This window comes from Carassius auratus, chromosome 16 (assembly GCF_003368295.1).
Source record: "Carassius auratus strain Wakin chromosome 16, ASM336829v1, whole genome shotgun sequence".
In the NCBI taxonomy this organism is placed as follows: Eukaryota; Metazoa; Chordata; class Actinopteri; order Cypriniformes; family Cyprinidae; genus Carassius; species Carassius auratus.
Window position 1 is genome coordinate 6875693 of NC_039258.1, and position 20236 is coordinate 6895928.

Here is a 20236-nt window from a genome sequence, read left to right on the forward strand (position 1 = left end):
AATGTAAATCTGTGAAAAAATAAATAATTGATATTCTTTAAAAACAAATTCCAGATATTTTACTATTAATATTTATAGATGTTGTTATGAATCAATAATGGCAGATTATTATTATTATTATTATTATTATTAAATGGGAATGCAGATTAGCATAAGCAATTGTATAACATACTGTGTGCAAATAGTATTTTATTTATTTATTTATTTGCATTAAATAGATTATTGAAGAAGAAATGTGCTTGTACTTAAAACTTGTTAAAATGCAAATCTTAATGGTCCTTAAAACAGGCAAAGATTCTCTTGATTTTTAAGTTACTCAAGGTGACCCAAACTTTTCTCGATAGATGTCTTGAGACTTGTATATTTACATGTAAATACTTATTTTGTATGGACTGTATGTCATATTCTTTATGTAGGCTACTAAAACACTGAAATGTTCCTGAAGTAATTGTATTGCTGTTTTATTAACAGCCGGCTTCACATTGGCTCTCTGAGCAGCATGAAAAACTACTCATTTAAAAAATTAATATACAGCGTAAGCTCATATCACTCACTGGCAGAGTATATTGGGTGGTACACAAAGTACGGTGAAAGCGACTGATGCAACATTTAGCACAAAACTTTTCAGGACTCTGTGCACCGTGAAACAAATCCTACAGCTGTGGATCAAACACACTCAACAGGGCAGGTTCTTGTTTAGTGATAAGCCTTGTATCGTAATTTCTATTAACTATAAAAAAAAATTAAAAAGGGTTTTACGGTTTTACCTCTCAGCCATAAACCATTTAATTTTTTTTGCCGGCTTCTTGTTCTTTGCCCTCAGTAATACGTCACCCATCATAAAATCATAAATGTGTAACTCCCCTGGTGCAGCAGCTCTGCAGGGAGACCCACAGTCCTGTCGAGCTCTCACTGTGCACAGTCAGCCATCTGCGCCGCAGTCCGCACAGATACAGAAGGTCAGGTCGCCAGATAATGATCACAGCACTGATAGTCGCCAAAATTGAGCGCAGTAATGCAGCAAAATTGAGAGGACGAACAGCAGAGCAACTCCACAACAAATGAGCCCTTGTTCTGCGCTCTGCCCGTCCAGAGTCTTGACATTGTTTCACTTATTGGGATCAGTTTTCTTTTTAGAAAAGCAAACTTTAGCCCTTAGGGAGTTAAACTTTTTTTGGAAATGCAATTCGCTGATATATAATAGGCTTTATTCTTCAAAGTGTTGGTTTGATGTGGATGTTGTGGACGCTTTGCACTCAAAACTGACACAGACTGAACTGAACTGATTTCAAGTCAGTATGAAATCGAAATATACAATGGTTGACTGTCTTCATAATCTTTCATTAAAAGTGCATTCTTCCTCTGACATGACTTATCTTTTTGTCTGATGTCACCTAGGCCCTGTCAGTTTATGTCAGCTGCTAGTCAAATATCAAGAGGCATCGTATTAGCCAGTAGTAGTTGTTAGGGCAGCTTTGCAGTAGTTTATGCAGTAATTTAAAGGAATAGTTCACCCAGAAATGAAAATTCTGTCATTAATTACTCAACCTCATGTTATTCCAAATCCATTTGTCTTTGGAACACAAATGCAGATATTTTTTGATGAAATCCGAGAGCATAGACAGGAACACAGCTGAAAAGTTTAAGGCCCAGAAAGGTAGTGATGACATCATTAAAATAGTCCACGTGACATCAGTGGTTCAACCGTAATTTAATGACACTACATGAATGCTTTTTGTATGCAGAGAAAACAAAAATAACTTTATTTTACACTTCTCTTCAGTGTCAGTCTTTGATGTCACATGGACTATTTTAATGATGTCCTTACTACCTTTCTGGGCCTTGAACGTGGTAGATGTGTTGCTGTCTGTGCAGGGTCAGAAAGCTCTCGGATTTCATCAAACATATCTTAATTTGTGTTCCGAAGATGAATGAAGGTCTTATGGGTTTGGAATAACAGTAGGATGAGCAATTAATGATAGAATTTCATTTTTGGGTGAACTTATCCCTTCAATGCTGGTTCGTTTTATTTGCAACTTTTAACAAAGTAAGTTAGTTAACAAAGCCCTCCCTGCTTCCTGTGCTCAGATACGCAAAGATCCACATCCCTATAATCGCCTCTGTGTCAGAGCATCAGCCCACCACCTGGGTCTCCTTCTTCTTTGACCTGCACATCCTCGTCTGCACCTTCCCAGCAGGCCTCTGGTTCTGCATCAAGAACATCAACGATGAGCGAGTCTTTGGTGAGCATGTCTAACATCCTTGATGTTACCAGATGATGTGTCTGCATTTAGTTCAGTTCATTGTTTAAAGTTATTGCAAAAATGGCTCAGAAATGTAAAGTCCTGAGAAAAGCTTTGGCTTTATTTGATTCCGGATGAAAATTGATTTTATATTACATCTCTAATGCAGTGCCATTCAAACTTGTGTGACTTACATGTCTAAATACATTTAAGAGATGGTAAATAAAATTGCTTAATCAAGCTTATGTCTTTTTCATTTCAAGTTATTCAAGTTACTTTGGAATCATTTAAATCCTTAGTTTATAAAAAAAAAAAAATAATAATAGAATTGAAAATGTATGTAATGTTGTCAGTTGAAATGTCTTTAGCTTTTCTGTAAAAAAAAAAAAAAAAGTTGTTTGAGAAGTGCCACTAAACATCCTTGAGTTGATTTCTGCCAGCAGGCTGTTTATTCTGAACAATTTCGAGTTGTTTCCTGTTTATGCCTGAGAACACTCACTGATGTCTATTATGAGTATTTTTATTCGTGGAGAACAGGATGCATTGAATTAGTCTCAGTCCCCAGAAGAGTTTGCTTTATTTTTTAATTGCTGTCATGGCGTTCTTGAGTTTTTTTGTTTTTTTTTACTAGAATAAACAAGGGAACGTGAACAGGCGACATGTTGCAACATGTTTAAAGGCCCACTTCTGTGTTTTCATTATTTCTCTAGAGTCATTATTCAGTACAGAACTATAAACACTACACTGCAGTTCATTAACGTTCATTCTACACTGCACTTCCACATTGTCTGCTGGAATCATAAATGTTTTCTGTTGCCCTCTAGTGGCTCTGTACGCCATCAGCGCGGTGTACTTTGCCGGTGTGATGGTGCGTCTGATGCTGACGCTCACCCCAGTGGTGTGCATGCTCTCAGCCATCGCCTTCTCCAGTGTGTTCGAGCACTACCTGGGCGATGACATGAAGCGTGAGAACCCGCCGGCTGAGGACAGCAGTGATGAGGATGACAAGAGGAATCAGGGGAACCTCTATGATAAGGTCAGTGAAGGGGCAAAGGTTAGTACAGCTTGGTGAATACATGTAGCATTTTAGGCCTGCCATATAGTAACATATGCATGGTACCATTTAAATGCAACTTAGATTAAATTACAAATATAATATTATATACTATTAAAAAGTGTATATTCTTAATAATAATTGTAAAGATATAATAACTGTATTTTATAAAAACTGATTTTAAATCTAATCTATTTATTGAAGCTATTATTTTTTTTGACAGAGATTGTGTGTGTGTGATATATATATATATATATATATATATATATATATATATATATACACGCTTATGTGTATATATTAAATTAATTTTATTTAAATGTTATGAGAGATGTTGTGTAATATTAAACCTTGTGTTTTATCTTTTTAATAATTAATCATATTTAAATCAAATTGGTTTTAATCAAACGTTTTCTTTTTTATATAAATCAAGCTGTTTTTAGTAGTAATTGTATTTATTATTTTTTTCCAGTAATTGACAGACCCTTTTTGAAGACCCTGTGTTGGTTTATTTTGTTGTTAGTGAAAAAGGATTTGGTGATTCATGGGTAGCTTGTTTGTAGCTCATCTGTATTCAGTCTGGTCTAATTGGTATGTACTTGTTCATTTGCAGGCCGGCAAAGTCCGAAAGCATGTTTCGGAGCAGGACCGCCCAGAGGAGGGTTTGGGCCCCAACATCAAAAGCATCGTTACCATGTTAATGCTGATGCTCTTGATGATGTTTGCTGTGCACTGCACGTGGGTCACCAGCAACGCTTACTCCAGTCCTAGTGTAGTGCTGGCCTCATACAACCATGATGGGTAAGAGCACCTTCATCTCATCTGTTTCTTGTTTAAAAGAAGAATTCTTTAGAGGTTTTCTTCATTCATTACCCTCAGATCGCGCAACATCCTGGATGATTTCCGTGAAGCATATTACTGGCTCAGGCAGAATACAGATGAACATGTTCGAGTCATGTCCTGGTGGGACTACGGGTATCAGATCGCAGGCATGGCCAACCGCACCACGCTGGTGGACAACAACACGTGGAATAACAGCCACATAGCACTGGTGAGGACAGACAACTGTCCAACTTGCTGTTTTTTTAGAAATAAATTGTGGCTTTTTCTAAATCGCTAAGATGTAACTGATTTGTTTTGGTATCTTGAGCTCAGGAGTGCCATCTTGAGGACAATGAAAGCTCACGTTCAGTGTTCGTTCCCTCTGCAGGTCGGTAAAGCCATGTCCTCCAATGAGAGTGCAGCCTATGAGATTATGAAGTCCTTGGATGTGGATTACGTCCTGATCATTTTTGGGGGAGTGATTGGATATTCAGGCGACGACATTAACAAATTCCTGTGGATGGTGCGCATTGCTGAGGGAGAGCACCCTAAAGATATCCGGGTCAGTGTCAATTTATTCTCTCGCTGAATTTGTAATGTGTTTTTTCCCATGAAAATAGCCAAAGAAGTTGTGGCAGTCCTACAGAGGGAATGAGGTTTTCTGACAGGATTTTAGCGTTCTGATGGTGCTCTGTGCTTTAGTGTGCTGTCACATGAACTCGAAATGAATCCTTCCTAAAGCAATGAATGCAGCGCTTTGTGCCACTGTCACTGTCTTGAACCGTTACTGTTGTTTGGCTTCAGGTCACCCACAATGAGAAATATTCCTGTTATTATACATCATTTACATGCTTTTATTTTTGTGATTTTCATATTTTCTGTTGTTTGAGATGTCTTTTTTTTTTTTCTGAAAAATTAACCGAGATCATTTGAAAGTGACGGTGTGTTCTGCTGTTAAATATGTCAGAGATGAGTCCTCAAACTTTTTGTTCTGTCGTAGGAAAGTGATTACTTCACACCGCAGGGGGAGTTTAGAGTGGATAAGGCCGGCTCTCCAACCCTGCTCAACTGCCTGATGTACAAGATGTCTTACTACCGCTTCGGGGAAATGCAAGTGAGTGTTGCTACCCTGTAAATCATTAGGTCTATACACAAGAGTGTTGTAATTGTTTTCTGACAGCGGTGGAAAACATAGGCTGATCTTTGAGCTGTCGCTATCTCTGATAGTGTAATAATGCACATATAGACAAATTCTTGCCGCTCGCTTAATGCCAAAACACCTTCCCCAGCTGGATTTCCGCACACCTCCTGGATTTGACCGGACACGGAACGCAGAGATCGGCAACAAGGACATCCGTCTGAAGCACCTGGAGGAGGCGTTCACCTCCGAGCACTGGCTGGTACGCATCTACAGGGTGAAGAAGCAGGAGAACCGACAGGCTCTGGACCACAAGCTCCGCAACATCGCAGCCAAGCAGAAGTACACCTCAAAAAAGGTTCTTCCCTCTAGATTCCATTTAAACATCTGTGATGTGTCTGTGTAAACTTCAATCATTTCACATCTGTTATGTTCTTTCGGTTCGTTTAAAGAGCTTAATTGGGGTATTTCGTATTAAGACCATATTAAATTGTATATAGTAAATTGAAAAGGTCGGTTTTAAGGAATGTTCTTAGTTAACACAAAGGATTAATTGATCAAATATTTTAATGTTAAAAAGAACAAAGCGCATGTTTGAGGGTTTCCATGTCCATGTAGCTTTTTTAATCATATCAATAATAATACATATTTATATGATAATAATAATAAAAATTTTAAGCAGATGTCTGTAACAACCCAAGTAATCCATACACAAAGAAAACAACAAATACGTTTTTTTTCCCCCCTTGTTTTTAGAAAACTATTGTTTATGAAAGATAATAGCCAGATGACAATTAAATACTAAATACCACAAGTATTTGAGGAAAAGTTCCATTTATTTACTTGGATCTCGATTTTCACAATAGTCTGTTTGAGATATAGTACTATTGTGTCCAATGGCAAATTGTCATTATGAATGTTGATGACTCGGGTATGTTGTTTCAAATATACTTGTTTCCTTTGGTTCACAGACAGCCAAGAGGAAGAGGGGATACATCAAAAACAAACTGGTTCTGAAAAAAGGCAAGAAACTGAGCAAGAAGTCTGTTTAGCTATTGAATGAAAACGTTGAGAACGGAGAAAAAAAAAAAAGAGGAAAACAAAAGACAAGGACAAATGCAACTAGTAAGTAATCCACCAATAAAAAAGAAGAACAAACATGTTGTCTGGCGCCGCCCACCTGAGAACATTTGATTGGAGGCTTTTGGTCCGGCGATCGCCACGACGACACGGAGGTTCCATGATGGGTTCGAGGATGGGGATCTAACAACTCTGGATTTAGTTTTGTTCTTGCGTTCTGTTTTTTTGTTTTGTTTAGTTTTCTTTCGTACTTGAATGTGCTGGTGAAGCGAGAGTTCTGCCCGTGTCTCAAACGGCACGCACTATTTTTGTGGTACAGTTTAATATAATCTATAACCGAATTCTAAAACAACCAACAAATATGAATTTCATCAAGCTCAGTGAACCTTGGAGCACCAAAGAGATTTTTTTTGTTTTGTCAGAGTCTGTAATAAATGGTTAACCTTTTGACTAAAAAATGGTTTAAAAATAAAAGATATGTAAAAATCGGAGGAATACGGAGCAGTCTGCAGTGCGACAGCCCCTAAAATGCTCTCTTGGTTTCAACAGTTATCTGATAAACCCGGTTTCCTATGTAAAGAATGCAGTGGGCTCTTTGTGGCTCTCTTTCTGAGGCAGTCACCGCAAAGGACGCGATTATTAGTAACGTTTAACTATTGTGGTGATTTTGAATATAAATGATTTTGTTTGTTACATCATTTTGAATGTTTTTTTTTTTTTTTTTGCTTTTTGTTTCGTTTTTCTATTGGTTGTAAGATTTTATGCAATAATTCTAAATTCAAATGAAGAAAATCGGCTTTTATTTCCTGTGTCGCTCATGTGTTTTGTCCAGAGGGCCGCTGTGGTTTGGCATCTCCTGTGCACACGTTTGTGAAAAACAGATGCTTATGGATGTTTTTCTTAGGCCAATTATAAATCAAAATTGTCTCCCCTTCCTAAACGACTGTCTGTCAGGACAAAGAGTGAATTGAATTAGTTGTAGGTTTATAAAATGCTGCATTACTAGCCTGAATGCACTTTGTCTTAGTTCACCTTAATGTGGATCCACTACTGAGTAGCATGCAGGTGGAGAGTGCGTATTTTTAGTATGAATATTCCGATCATTTTTTTATTTTAGGTTGAAAAGGAAACATCCAGTGGGTTTTTTCCTCGGTTCTTTTGGGCTGCCATTTAAACTTCCCTCTTTGTTTGTTTTCTGGTTTTCATCCTTGCGTATTGCTTTTGCTTCATCTGTTTTTGTAAGAAATTTAGAAGGAAAATTTGATCGATTTTCACCCTCTTCTCCATAACATATCCATATTATTCGGAGGGCTCTGCAGCTTAGGGGAAGGTATTTATTAAGAATGCGTTTGAAGTTGAGAAGAGGAAGCCTTTCATCCTGAAAAGCAAAAACTGTTGTTGTTTTTTTGTTTTTGTTTTTTTTTTTTCAAGTGAAAATTTATTCCATAAATTGTAAAATAAAATAAAAATATTAAAAAAGAGCGAGAAAGTCAAAGATGCTGTTTGTAAGAATGAGTTGATGCCATTTGTGATTAAAAGACTCGATGAAATAACCTGCCTTATCCATGCTTGCAATCTCACAACCTTTTTTTTTATTTTGTCAAGGATTATCTTTTCTACTGTTAATAGAAAGAGTAAAAACCTCTACATCTGTAAGTCATCGGTGTTGCTCTGCAGGTGTCCTCTAGGTGGCAGCCACAGCACATTACATCGAGGAGCAGCTCAAGACTGACGTCTTTCAGAACAGCTTCAAGTTTTTAAACGAATCAGTCGAGCTCTACGTAACGTGTCGAATCATTCGGTGAAAGTACGTCACAGCACTGAGCAGTCACAATTCATTCAGAAAAATTAATAAAAATAAAAAAAAGAACTAGTAAAATATAGTATAAACGAAATATGTGATTTTCATGTTTATTAATACAATTCCATTTTAATACCTTTTAAATGGAATTCTTTTTTTTCTTTTCTTTTTTTTTTACAACCACACAGTATAATTGCAGTCAAAATGGGCAAATTATGTCACGTAAAAATGCTAAACTGGCTTTCATATACCCGAAATCTACTTTAATAATCTATAACGTTTGTGTGCTGATGGCCAGTGTTCTGATCCAAGCTCAGTGTTCAGTGGCACAGAAACCAGAGCAGCTTTAATACAGCATTATCAGTCTCTGTCAGACGCTCCGAGACACTCGTCTTCATTCAGTCCAGACACTTTGAGCCTATTATGGAAGTTACAAAAGGACCAAGTTATGTAACTGGTGGTGGTTCAGCTGGTTTTAAAAATATTACACACATTTGTCCTAGTCATGAAAATACTGAGGGGGAAGCTGATTAGTGATATCTGAATTTGTGGCTTTACTCTTACATCAACTGATTTGGATGTGCAACTGACAACTGCTCTTTACTACATTAGATACATCGTAAATTAAATGCATTTTTGTAAGAATTATGATGTATAAATCAGTATCTAACATACAATGAACTACATAGCTCGTTTTAAACATTGAATGTCCGTATACAACACTGGCATTATTTAATATATTTAACCACATGGTTGCATTAAACTTGCTCAAGAATCAAATATTTTTCTTTATGGGAAATGTATGTTTCAGTAACCAACATTTGGTCTCAAACTAACTTGTCTATTGAAAAAGCTCTGTGTTGTCTACATGTGACCCTGTTAATTACTATATGATGTTTCCATGTATATTTGGACATTTTCAAATTAATTTGAAAAATTACAATTACTAATTAGAGCGCAAAAATAGTCTAATCTCCTGATTTATTTGAAAACAACTAGCATTAAATACAATATTTTTTTTTTTTTTATTGTGTGTATATATATGACCATGTGAGCCAAGTAACACCAACAGCATTTGATTCTGCAGAAACAGTTTTTGATTCTTGGTTTAAAAAACAAACAAAACAAAATAGTTGTGTTGTTAAAAATGAAACCGTGTGAAAAGGTCAAACTCCTGAAGATCTACTTTTTAGAACCCAACTTGAATTTAAAGTGAAGTGACTAAAATGCATGCATATCACTGACCTTACGAAATCCTCATGAGGGGAAAATACATTTGCACATGATTTTAAAAGCTATTCCTTTAAATATCCATTTTATTCTTTCTTCAGGAAGTTCAAGCACAGTACTGTCCTCGTATGGAAAGATTGATTCAGTCATTCAATTAAAATGGTAAGATCATGAGAGATGAGCTCTATTGAACATGAATACATCACTGCTCTCGAATACCCAGAATGCTGCTTGCATCAATATCTGCCTTTATGGTGTTCTAAAATAGTTATATAACATTTATACTCTGATACAGATGCTACATCTCTCCTGTGTGGAAAATCACTTTACTCAGTATTGATTACCAGAATGAATATACAAATATAAAGATATTGCACCGGGTCACACAGTTCAGGCCTCCACATCCAAATCTTCATTATCCAAAGGGGCTTTCGAGTTTTTTTTTTTTTCTTCTTTTTTTCTTTAAACCACCCTCGAGCTCATTTTTAGTTTTTGGCACCTTGCATTCTCCATGAGTTGAGTTGGAGAAATGGATCAATGTCTTTTCCTGTTGCTCGAGTCCCATTGGTCGGCCAGCCCCTCGCTCACATGGACGCTCCCATCTGCAGGGCTGGAGGTCTGTGACGGACCCAGATCATGTGGCTCCAGCTTGACTTCACTTCGCCTTCCACAGAGGACTGTGGTACACCCATCCGTCCGCCTTCAGCCCATTTAAGGACAGAAACAAATAATAGATATGCTAGATCTGATTCGAGAACCAATATCCTGCATGACTTTGAAGCTAATCGTGAAAGACAGGACAGTGAAGGGAAATTAATATTTGGCCCCATTGTAAATACACTGACATGACGCATAACGCTCCATAAAGTGCTAAATTTAATAAGAATATTTCTATATTTATATATATATATATATATATATAAATTACACACACCTATATTTAAGAAATCTTTACATGTACTGTATATGACATACTTTTCCAGAACAATTAGTCACATGACATGTAGAAATATGTATTAAATATATTTCTTAAATGTATAAATGTATGTGTTTTCACTGTATATATACATATAAATGTATGTATTACGTATACACAAACATTTTGGATATGATTAATTGATTTGGCAGCACTAATATATAAGTGCATATATACTGTGTGTGTGTGTGTGCATATATATATATATATATTTTTTTTTTTTTCTATTTACAATAACTGTAATTTAAAGTCTATTTACAATAACTTTTTGTGAAAATTCTTGAAAATATACAATATTTTGAAAAAATTAAAAGCAATATTTTCATTGAGAAATAATATATTTATAATATAAAACATTTCTTAATATTATTCTTTTTACTGTATTTATGATCACGCAGCCTTGATGAGCTTTAGGCTTCAAACACACGAAAATGTCTTGCATCTCTAAACTTTTGAATGGTTGAACTTTTATTTTTATTAATTTTGGACGTCTTATTAAAAACACACCTGATCGAGGTCTGGTGAACTGAAACCAGTCTAAATATAAAGGGGTTTTATTAACAAATGTAAATGTGAAAAATGAGACCGTTAGTCCTCATAAAGTATGCTATTTAGTGCAGGATTAGAAAGCCTCACCTCTTTAATGAAGTACTTGGGTTTCCAGGTGGTGCTGCTGGCTGTTCTCTGCTTCCCTTCTCTTCTCTGCTTCTCTTCTAACTGGTGTTTGTGTTCAGAGGCCGCATCGATGTCGCCGGCCTTCAGTGCCGCTGTCACGCGCTGCCATAGCCTCCTGTCAATCATTGTCACAAGACAGGGAAACGCTCGATTCACTGACCGTCGCATGAACACTGAGCACAGTCTGGAAAGAATCAGGTTTAAAAGATGTCTGGCTGCAAAACTTGCTAAAGCTGTTTCGTCAATGGTGTTATGTCTAGCCATATTGATCAGGATAAGAAAGGCAACCTCAGATGATGAATCAGCTAAACCTTTTATTAAATTAGACCCCAAACCTTTTTGCCTGCATACCACTGCTTCCACGCACCTCTCTGGCGCTCTGTATCTTCTTTTGATTGCATTAAAGGTGTGTGGTAACACCAGGCTGAGAGCATTAGACTACTCTGATGGGCTCTGTCCTGTCCGGCTGGATCTCTCCTCCACAATAAGTCAATAAGCAGCATTAGAGATTATTGAGTAAAGCCTGCAGCTCGCTCAGGGCCAGAGCGGAGCATGAGGGTCACGAGTATTTTAGAAGAGCTCTAGAGGGGCAGGATTAAAATAAAATGCAGGATGCTCATTCTCCATGGTATTATCTGGATCACTGAGCTCTGATCTTCTACACTCGTTATTTATTAGTATCGTCTGAGTGCCTCTTTTCCCTAAAAGGAAGGTTTCACTATGCTCCCATTTGAAGCATAATGAAAATAGACAGTAATGGACTTGTGTACAAGATGAATAAAACAAAGTAACTAAATAAATACACATTATTTATATGAATGTATTTACCGTAGTCCATTTTTTATTTTGGCAAGTCTGGCAATCAGACCGTTTTGGCCTTCTCGACACTACACCCAAATGGCTGCATAAAATAAATTATTTTTTAAAGAGGTTAAAGAAAAATCTCTCTCTCTCTCTAGTTGTACATTGAATCCCTACTAAATGTAATTCATGAAATACATATTTTAGTTTATTAGTTCAGCTTATAAGGTAAGATGGAAAATTGCCAAATTGAGGTATTTTTTAAATGGTTATGAACTAAAAAAAAAAAGTCACCTTTTAAAAAAATGCAGCAAGACTACAAATTTAAAGAAACTTGAAAAGGCATAAAAAGCATTACCTTATTTTTCGGACTGAGTATAAGTCGCATCAGTCCAAAAATAAGTCATGATGAGGAAAAAAACATATAAGTCGCACTGGACTATAAGTCGCATTTATTTAGAACCAAGAACCAAGAGAAAACATTACCGTCTACAGCCGCGAGAGGGCGCTCTATACTGTTCAGTGTAGACTACAGGAGCACAGAGCAGCATAGAGCGCCCTCTGGCGGTTGTAGACGGTATTGATTTCTCTTGGTACATGTCTCTTAGTTTAGTTCTCTTGGTTCATGTCAAATAAATTTTGATAAATAACTCGCACCTGACTATAAGTCGCAGGACCAGTCAAACTATGAAAAAAAGTGTGACTTATAGTCCGGAAAATACGGTAAATATGTGGGTTGTCACACAGACCTGACTAATCTGATTTTGTGGGATCAAAACAAAACAAAATTGAGTTACTTAGCAAGTTTTCAAATTGAGGAAATTTTAACAACAATTAGCAATAATTAATATTAATTGAAACAATATTTAATGGTTATTAACTTTACTTTTTAACGTTTAAATAAAGGTTTAAATCTGCTACTCATATAATATGTAAAGTCTACTACTAATGAAAAGAAATATAAAATGGTAAAATTAATGGAATAAGTGCTTATAGGAATGCCTTTGTTAATTCTCGCATTGTCATTACTAAAGCTAAATTCATGAAAGCATCTCCTCACCTGGATTCATACTGGCCCTGTTTCTCCAGTGGCCGGATCTTCTTCTTAATGACTGGCAGTTTGGAGGTGTCAATCACTTTGGTCTCTCCGCTGCTGTAGGTGAACTCCAGAGTCCCGTTCCACTCCCCCTGAGCCTTGCAGACGATGGTGCCGGTGGGGTTGTGCTTCACCTCAGCTGTGACTCTGTTGGAGAACGACAAAAGAAAAACGGTTTGACCTGATGTCAAATGAAACAGGCTCTCAAAGACAAGTCTCTGCACTCTCACCTGTGGACCTTCCCTCCGTAGAAGGGTTTGGTGTGGAATGTGACGGCGGAAGAGTATCCGCTTTTGGCGCAGCAGATGGAAACTTTCCCACCCAGCTCCACCCAGGGCACTGTGAGGATGGAGCGAGCGTAAGCAGACGGCAGCGTGAACACATACTCCTCATCATGCTCCAAGAGATGTAACACTCCTAACGGAAAAAACACAGGGCACAGGTCACACGCTCACCAGGAACCGTAGATACAGTACAGAATGGTTTCAGTTCAACTCCATATAAAAGATTGGCAGCGATACTCATCCAGAGGAGAAATTCAAAAAGCAAGAAATGTATTATGCTAGATGTTTAGGTTATGATCAAATTAAAACATGAACAGTGATTTTGCATTAATACAAAAAAAATAAAAAAACGGTCTCCTGAATGTCAAACAGTTTCATCTATCACATTGTGTCCAAAATCTGTTTCAATTCTAAATCAGTCCCAACCAATCCTAAAGAAATCAAATGTCCTGTAAGAATTCTCAAAGAAATAATGAAATCAGATCCTAATATTATATAAACCAATATGACCTATTTCAATATATTAGTTTAGTTGATCCAGGATTTTTAATTATTTTGTCAAAATTAACAAATAACTCAAAATTCATTTTGACTGGCAACTTAATGTTTTAAGAACTTTCCAAAGGTTTCATTTTGCTACTTAATCCACATTATAAATAGGTAAACAAATCAAAAATACACATAAAAATGCTTGAAAAGAGGGATTATGGACAGTGATTGTTATTGTTAACTAAAACAAAAATATATATAACTAACATTTTGTTAATTTGAAATGAAGCTGACATATAAATATTAGATTAAAAAAAAAGTCTTGCCTTGGCAACCAGCTAAATTAAAATGTTTAAGATTAAGCACTTAAATTACTGAAACTATAATTGAATTAACAAATAAATACATTAAAAAGAGAAATATACTAAAAAGCACATAAACTAAAAAGTAAATAAAATAAAAGCTTATATAAAATATAAAAAAAACTATAATACTATAATGCTAAAAGCAATAAAATAATTATAGTGAATGTAATACAAAAATAAATAAATACAAGTAATTAGAAATAAAAAAACTTTGAAATAATGAGCAAAATGGAAGCCTCAACAAACCATAAAAAAGTAAATTAGGAAAAATGTAAAAGAGCTGAAAATATAGAAGGTTTACAGTAATATTAAGATCAATATTTTATTTTTTTAATACATTGTTTATATCTGTATGATAAACAGTTATGTTAATGCCGACACATTATTACCAATATAAACTCTGGATCCTAAAGCAAAACTACTTTTTTTGAGCATATTAGAATTGGTTCAATTCATTAGCATGCATTTAAGACTATTAGTTTTTAAAAATGAAATTCAAGCTTAATTACCACTATAATCGTTCTCTACAGCCCAGTGTCATGTCTTTTGACCTGTTCTGATTCATCAGTAGTCAGGGTGACAGATTTTTCCCCCTCAATAATTTAATCAGTTTCCTGGTGAACTTTGATTTGAATATACTATATTATAATGCAAGTCTCGAACTACAGTTGGAAGTTATTAATTCAAATGATGAACCGCGTCTAGCTGTGTAACTCGGGTAACATCTGAAGAGTGCAAGCATGTCCACAGCAGCTCTCTCAGTGGGCCTGGCCTCTTTTTATTCTGGTTACATAACGGACAGCTGTCTAGTGGCAAAATCTCTGTGGGCTTTCAGCCAGGTCTGACAACAGCACATCTGTTTCCCAGAGACGAGAGAGCCGAAGGGGACGGGTGCGGTTCGGCTCCCTGTCTCTGGATCTCTGCTCCAGAAGGGTCAAGCGTGCCGCGGCCTGAAACAGTGCTGCTGGAGCAGAGCTTCTCTGAAGATCCCAGTGGAGGACAGTTGAATTCATCTGTGCTGACACGTCAGGAAACTACATTTGATGGAGCCGACATGGCTGATCAGTAGGAGAGACATTCACTGTGTTAAGGCTGTGCAAACACCCTTAATTCAGTCATTATGTCAATTTGTAGCGAGCCCGGAATGCTAATTGACTACGGCTTCCATCAGGAAACTTAAATGGGTTTTTAGAATAGTGAGCATTTTACTGTTTCACAGAGGAAAATTATCATGCCATGCATGCGTTATTACAGTTAAACCATTAAAAAAAATAAAAAATGTAATAACAGTTAAAGCGGAGATTCTGGAACAGTCTATGCATCAGGGAGCGAGATGACAATGCCTTAAAATACTCCCTTTGTTGGCAGCTCACCAGATTTAGAATCAGAATGAAACATCAAGCGACTGAGTGAAGTGAAACATCAAGGGGAGAGTTTTTCAAACGGCAGTACGTTTCTGCTGTTATTCTCTGAGACAGATGGAGTTGTGATATAAGCACCAGTAAATATCACAGGCCCCGAGGCCGACTCTCACATAACCACAATCAGCTGATCTGAAACGCTATGCTCTTTGGACACACATTTGAGAGGATGCAGGAATAACAGCTCTGCCTGAATGAGCAAACCCTCAGGCTTTAATCAAACTGTAATGAACAAAACTCAACGCTCCCAACAGAAAAAAATGATTGCCATAAACACAACACAACTTTATAAATAAATTAATGCTTCTAAGAAACTATATTAGCAGTTTTTCCAGACATGTTTTTTGTTTAGTATGTAAACCTGACTCATAGTAAGATCTTATGGAGGAATCTTGAGAGCTGAATGAACTGGAATCTTGTTGCACTATATAGCCCCGCCCACTGTGAAATATCATTGGTCCAAAATTCTATACTTAACACATTCTGTTTGGCTGTGATTTGTCACATGGTGAAGTAATTTGCAGAAGCACAGTACAAAAATCTTTTATCTTTCTTTGTCACTACACTGTATTATTTTTGAACAAACTTATTTATTGTGTTCTGCACAACTTTTATTTTAATATTAAATAATAATTAACAAATAATAATTATCATTTAATATTAAAATTATGACTACTACCTATAAGACTATCATTATTTTCATGCTATGGGTATATCAATATTTTGATACAGATTTGTATAAATGGATCATTAAATTAAAAAATAAATAAATTATATAAATACTTATTTTATTTCAGCTAGTTGCCAAGGCCACATTTCTCATTTTTGACCTAAAATAACTACAACTATACACTTAAACACACACACATACAAAAAATATTACAAAATATTAACAAAAACTGTAAAAGCATACGAATGATAAGAACTGAAATGATCTAATTACATCATAAAGCGATGCATCATGAAAAATTTAGATTTATTTGTATATTCACTCTTATAATTTAAAGATTAATTTTATGTAAGCATTGGATAACAAAAATATACCTAAAATATGCATAAAATTATGTCAAATGAGCACAAATAATTAAATACTTAATATCCACTGATACCAATAAATCAAAAATGTACTGCTATCAGTCGATATGGTACCAATGTACTGTGCATTCTTATGTAAAATGTTTGTCACACCAATAAAGCATACTGAAACTGAAACTAGTGTTAAGAGAGACTCGTCAAACTCACCTTCTCCAACCATTGACACACCTATGGACATGCCCATGAATTTGCTTTTAGTCCAAACATGGGTGTTGACGCATATCTGCCGCTCTTTGCATTCGCAGTAGAATCCAGAGACTGGGGGGTGGTGGGACACCTGCTCAGCCACAAAACGTAGCCGGTAAGATCCTAACCCTTCATTGGAGGCGGTCTGGGTGGAATGAGCAGCTGCAGGGGCTGGACTTGAGCTGGTAGTCCTGAGGGGACGCACCTTATCTTGGGGTACGTCCCATGTGCATTGGAAGCTCTCCCCCAGAATGGGGTTGTAAGGCTTCTTGGCCACAGCACCTTTACGACCTTCGTGGAAAGCAGTCAAATAGTATTCCACAAACCGGATCATACGTTCCTCTGCTGTCGCTCCAGATGTGATGGCCAAAAACACATCCGGATGGGCCATGAAGTTGGCATACATCTCCAAAAGAGAGCGCTTCTCCAGGATGAATGTGGGCAACACCACCTGAGAATTGATAATATTGGCATGCATTAGCTGACCAATATATAGCTGCTGATTTGAGGAAACTTAAGCAGCAGAGAACATATTATATTATATATGTATCGCATAACTTATCTGTGTTTCTGTGGTTTAAATCCTCAAATATCATAAAAATCTCACTGATTGATTAGCATGAATGAATAATTCACTCAACCAATAACACTGACCCATTCCCTTCTATCCTATCAAAAAATTGTATGAACAGTTGTGCTCTAGATGATAATGGGATGTACTGGGATGGAGGTGGTAACAAATAAATATAAGGTTATTTTTATTGCATAAGTGCGGAACATTTAACTGTTTATGAGGTAGATTAATTGCCTGGGGGAAGAAACTTTTCTTTCTTCCTCGCTGTCCTGGTATTTGCGGCTCTGAAGCGCCGGCCAGATGACAAAAGTTTAAAAAGGGAGTAACTTGGATGTGAGGTACCCAGATTTTCTGAGCCCTTTTCCTCACTCTGGATGTATACAGTTTTTGAAGGGTGGGCAGGGGAGCACCAATAATGCTTTATTTATTTTATATACTGTAGTTTTTTTTTTTTTTTTACCCCATTACTTGTAATTAGTTTCTTATTCTTATTTATTCTTGATTAATGACTGTTTACTTGCCTTCAGTGACCTCGAGTTGTTGTTTTTTTTGTTTTTTAGGTTACTTTTAGTTTTTTGCGATATTGACACTGGTGACTAGAATTAAGAAATGTCTATGTTATCAAAAATGTTGATATCAAAGACCCTATTTAAAGCAAAAATAACTAAATTGTGATATATGTCATTATCGTGAAATAAAATTAACTCGGATCGTGATCAGATTTTGGTCATACCGCCCACACCAGCTTAAATTACTTTATATTTTTCAACTTTATGCAACGTGATCTGCTGTCAGTGTAAACACACAGTAATATTGATGCTCAAAGATGTAATAACATAACTGAATGCTAGTCTCTGTATCACAGATTCTGACTCCATGGATCAATGCTCTGCCCGGTCCCCCTGAGGCCTACAGTACACATCCACACACACACACACAAATCACTGAACTTCATCATCTGAGCTCTCCAAATGACTGCTCAAACCCTGCTCAACTATAAACACAAGCCCAGAAGGAAATGTTCCTCTCAGAGAGACTAAACAAAGACGAGGTAGGTAGTAGAGAGAGAAACATATATCACAACTCTGAAATATTCCTCAGGCTGATGAAGCGTAGTTAGGACAATAATATTACCACACCTCTCGACAAGCTTGAATTAGTCCATTAGATTCCTAATCACGAGGACCAATAGGAACATCGAATCAGATAACTTTTCCTGTTAACTGATTATGTAAAGTATAATTATGAAACTGAGTTTGCCCTGAGCTATGATTATGTTGATTATATTCATCTTCATGTAATGTAGCACATGCTCAATCTTTGTCCAAAGCTAGACAATGTCCATGTAAACCTAATACAAAGAAAAAAAAACATGAAAAAACCATTGTCCGGTTTTTAACTAAATTCTAAATAAGGACATAACATACACCTCTATTTTTTATATGAAGCAAATTATGAGTTACAGATAAACATTAACCCACCACTAAAACATTTGTAATAATTAAAAAAATACATAAAAAACTTTTATGGCACACGATGTGGGTGTATGCCACAATGTTCTAATAATAAAAATCTAATAATAAAGATTTCCAAATCGTAAAAAGCTAGAAAAACCATCCTTCGTTCCCCGAGATCAAGAGGATATAAATAGTCTTGTGTGGTTTCTGTTTGTATATGAAAAGGAAGAGCAAATATACACAAGTTGGGAATGGCCAAATTGTTTCACAAACATTTCAACTTCACGATAAGTTTGGGTGGGACAGCAAGTGTGTGTGTGTGTGTGTGTGTGTGTGTGTGTGTGTGTATACCCGTGTGAGGTCCATGCCCAGTTTGAGTTGAGACAGCAGATGCAGGATGATGCTCCTCTGGTCATCCAAGACTCCGAGGTCTTCCTCCTCATTATCTTCAGTGTCTGTGATCTCCTCGCTGGAGTCCACCGATTCTGAGCTGGAGTTCTGCAAACACACACACAGGACAATTTCCAAATGTCTCAAACTGAACAAATATCACTTGTTACTTACTATTAATTATATTCTAAACCTAATTTCTCTACACCACATACATGGCATGCTGTGAAAGCCCATATCCACCACATAAGAAAAAAACAAGAAGAAAAACAATCAAATTATGACACAGACAGTGTAAATGATAAGATCTTGAGTTAGAATTTACATAAAAATTAAATGTATTCATTACAATATCATGAAAAGAGATGTCATGATAAGTCAAATTTATGACATTAAAAAAAAAATCATAAATATGTCATAAAAACTCAAGTCATAACCATTACTATCTCATACCATCTCATAATTGACTGATTATGATTTATATTTTTTATGAAATTATTTACATTTACCAAGCTACATTTTTTTACTTTTCTTTTTCCCCCCTATTTATTATTTAAATCATTTAATTTATAATGTAAATGTCATTGTTGTAAAATATAAAAGTTGTCATTGCATTATAGGTTGTCAGTATATGTAAAATCTCATTATATTTAAAACATTTTTGTATGTAAAAAAATTATATACATATCAAATTTAAATGGATGAATTTAGAAGACGATTTTATCCAAAGTGACTTACAGTGCATTGAGGCTATAAATTTTTACCTATCTTGTGTTCCCGGAGAATCTAACCCCCAACCTTGCGCTTGCTTGCTAACCCAATGTTCTACCACTTGAGCTACATATACATATAATTTATGTGTGTATATTATATCAAACTTTTTTTTTCTCTCTTATAGTGACAAATGCTCATTGGTTTCAAGGCAACGGTGTGTCCAGTCTGGGGTGGCTAATGTAGTTGGTAACTCCTGCAATCGCTCATGCAAAAACATTACATTGTTCCTAATGCATAATGTAAAGAAGTGGTCCAGAAGCGCCTGCCCCAAAGCATCATGGGAAG

The 20236-nt window shown here is 36.1% G+C and overlaps 2 protein-coding genes across 4 annotated transcripts in view; one reads left to right on the forward strand and one right to left on the reverse strand.

Moving 5' to 3' along the window:
• The window catches only part of stt3b (STT3 oligosaccharyltransferase complex catalytic subunit B), a 40868-nt gene extending 32978 nt beyond the window's left edge, over positions 1-7890 (forward strand). The window contains exons 9-16 of the mRNA XM_026283690.1: positions 2089-2243; positions 3068-3279; positions 3911-4098; positions 4177-4348; positions 4508-4681; positions 5120-5233; positions 5409-5615; positions 6229-7890. Of these exons, the coding sequence (XP_026139475.1) occupies positions 2089-2243; positions 3068-3279; positions 3911-4098; positions 4177-4348; positions 4508-4681; positions 5120-5233; positions 5409-5615; positions 6229-6309 (1303 nt within the window). The 3' untranslated portion in view covers positions 6310-7890. The remainder of the gene's footprint in view (positions 1-2088; positions 2244-3067; positions 3280-3910; positions 4099-4176; positions 4349-4507; positions 4682-5119; positions 5234-5408; positions 5616-6228) is intronic.
• A 1398-nt stretch (positions 7891-9288) lies between these two features.
• osbpl10b (oxysterol binding protein-like 10b) overlaps positions 9289-20236 on the reverse strand; it is a 41485-nt gene continuing 30537 nt past the window's right edge. For all 3 annotated transcript variants that reach the window (XM_026283686.1, XM_026283689.1, XM_026283687.1), the window contains 6 exons: positions 19139-19285; positions 16718-17207; positions 13147-13333; positions 12881-13063; positions 10981-11134; positions 9289-10068 (listed from right to left, as the gene is read on the reverse strand). In XM_026283686.1, coding sequence (XP_026139471.1) covers positions 10024-10068; positions 10981-11134; positions 12881-13063; positions 13147-13333; positions 16718-17207; positions 19139-19285 — 1206 coding nt within the window. In that variant the 3' untranslated portion in view covers positions 9289-10023. The remainder of the gene's footprint in view (positions 10069-10980; positions 11135-12880; positions 13064-13146; positions 13334-16717; positions 17208-19138; positions 19286-20236) is intronic.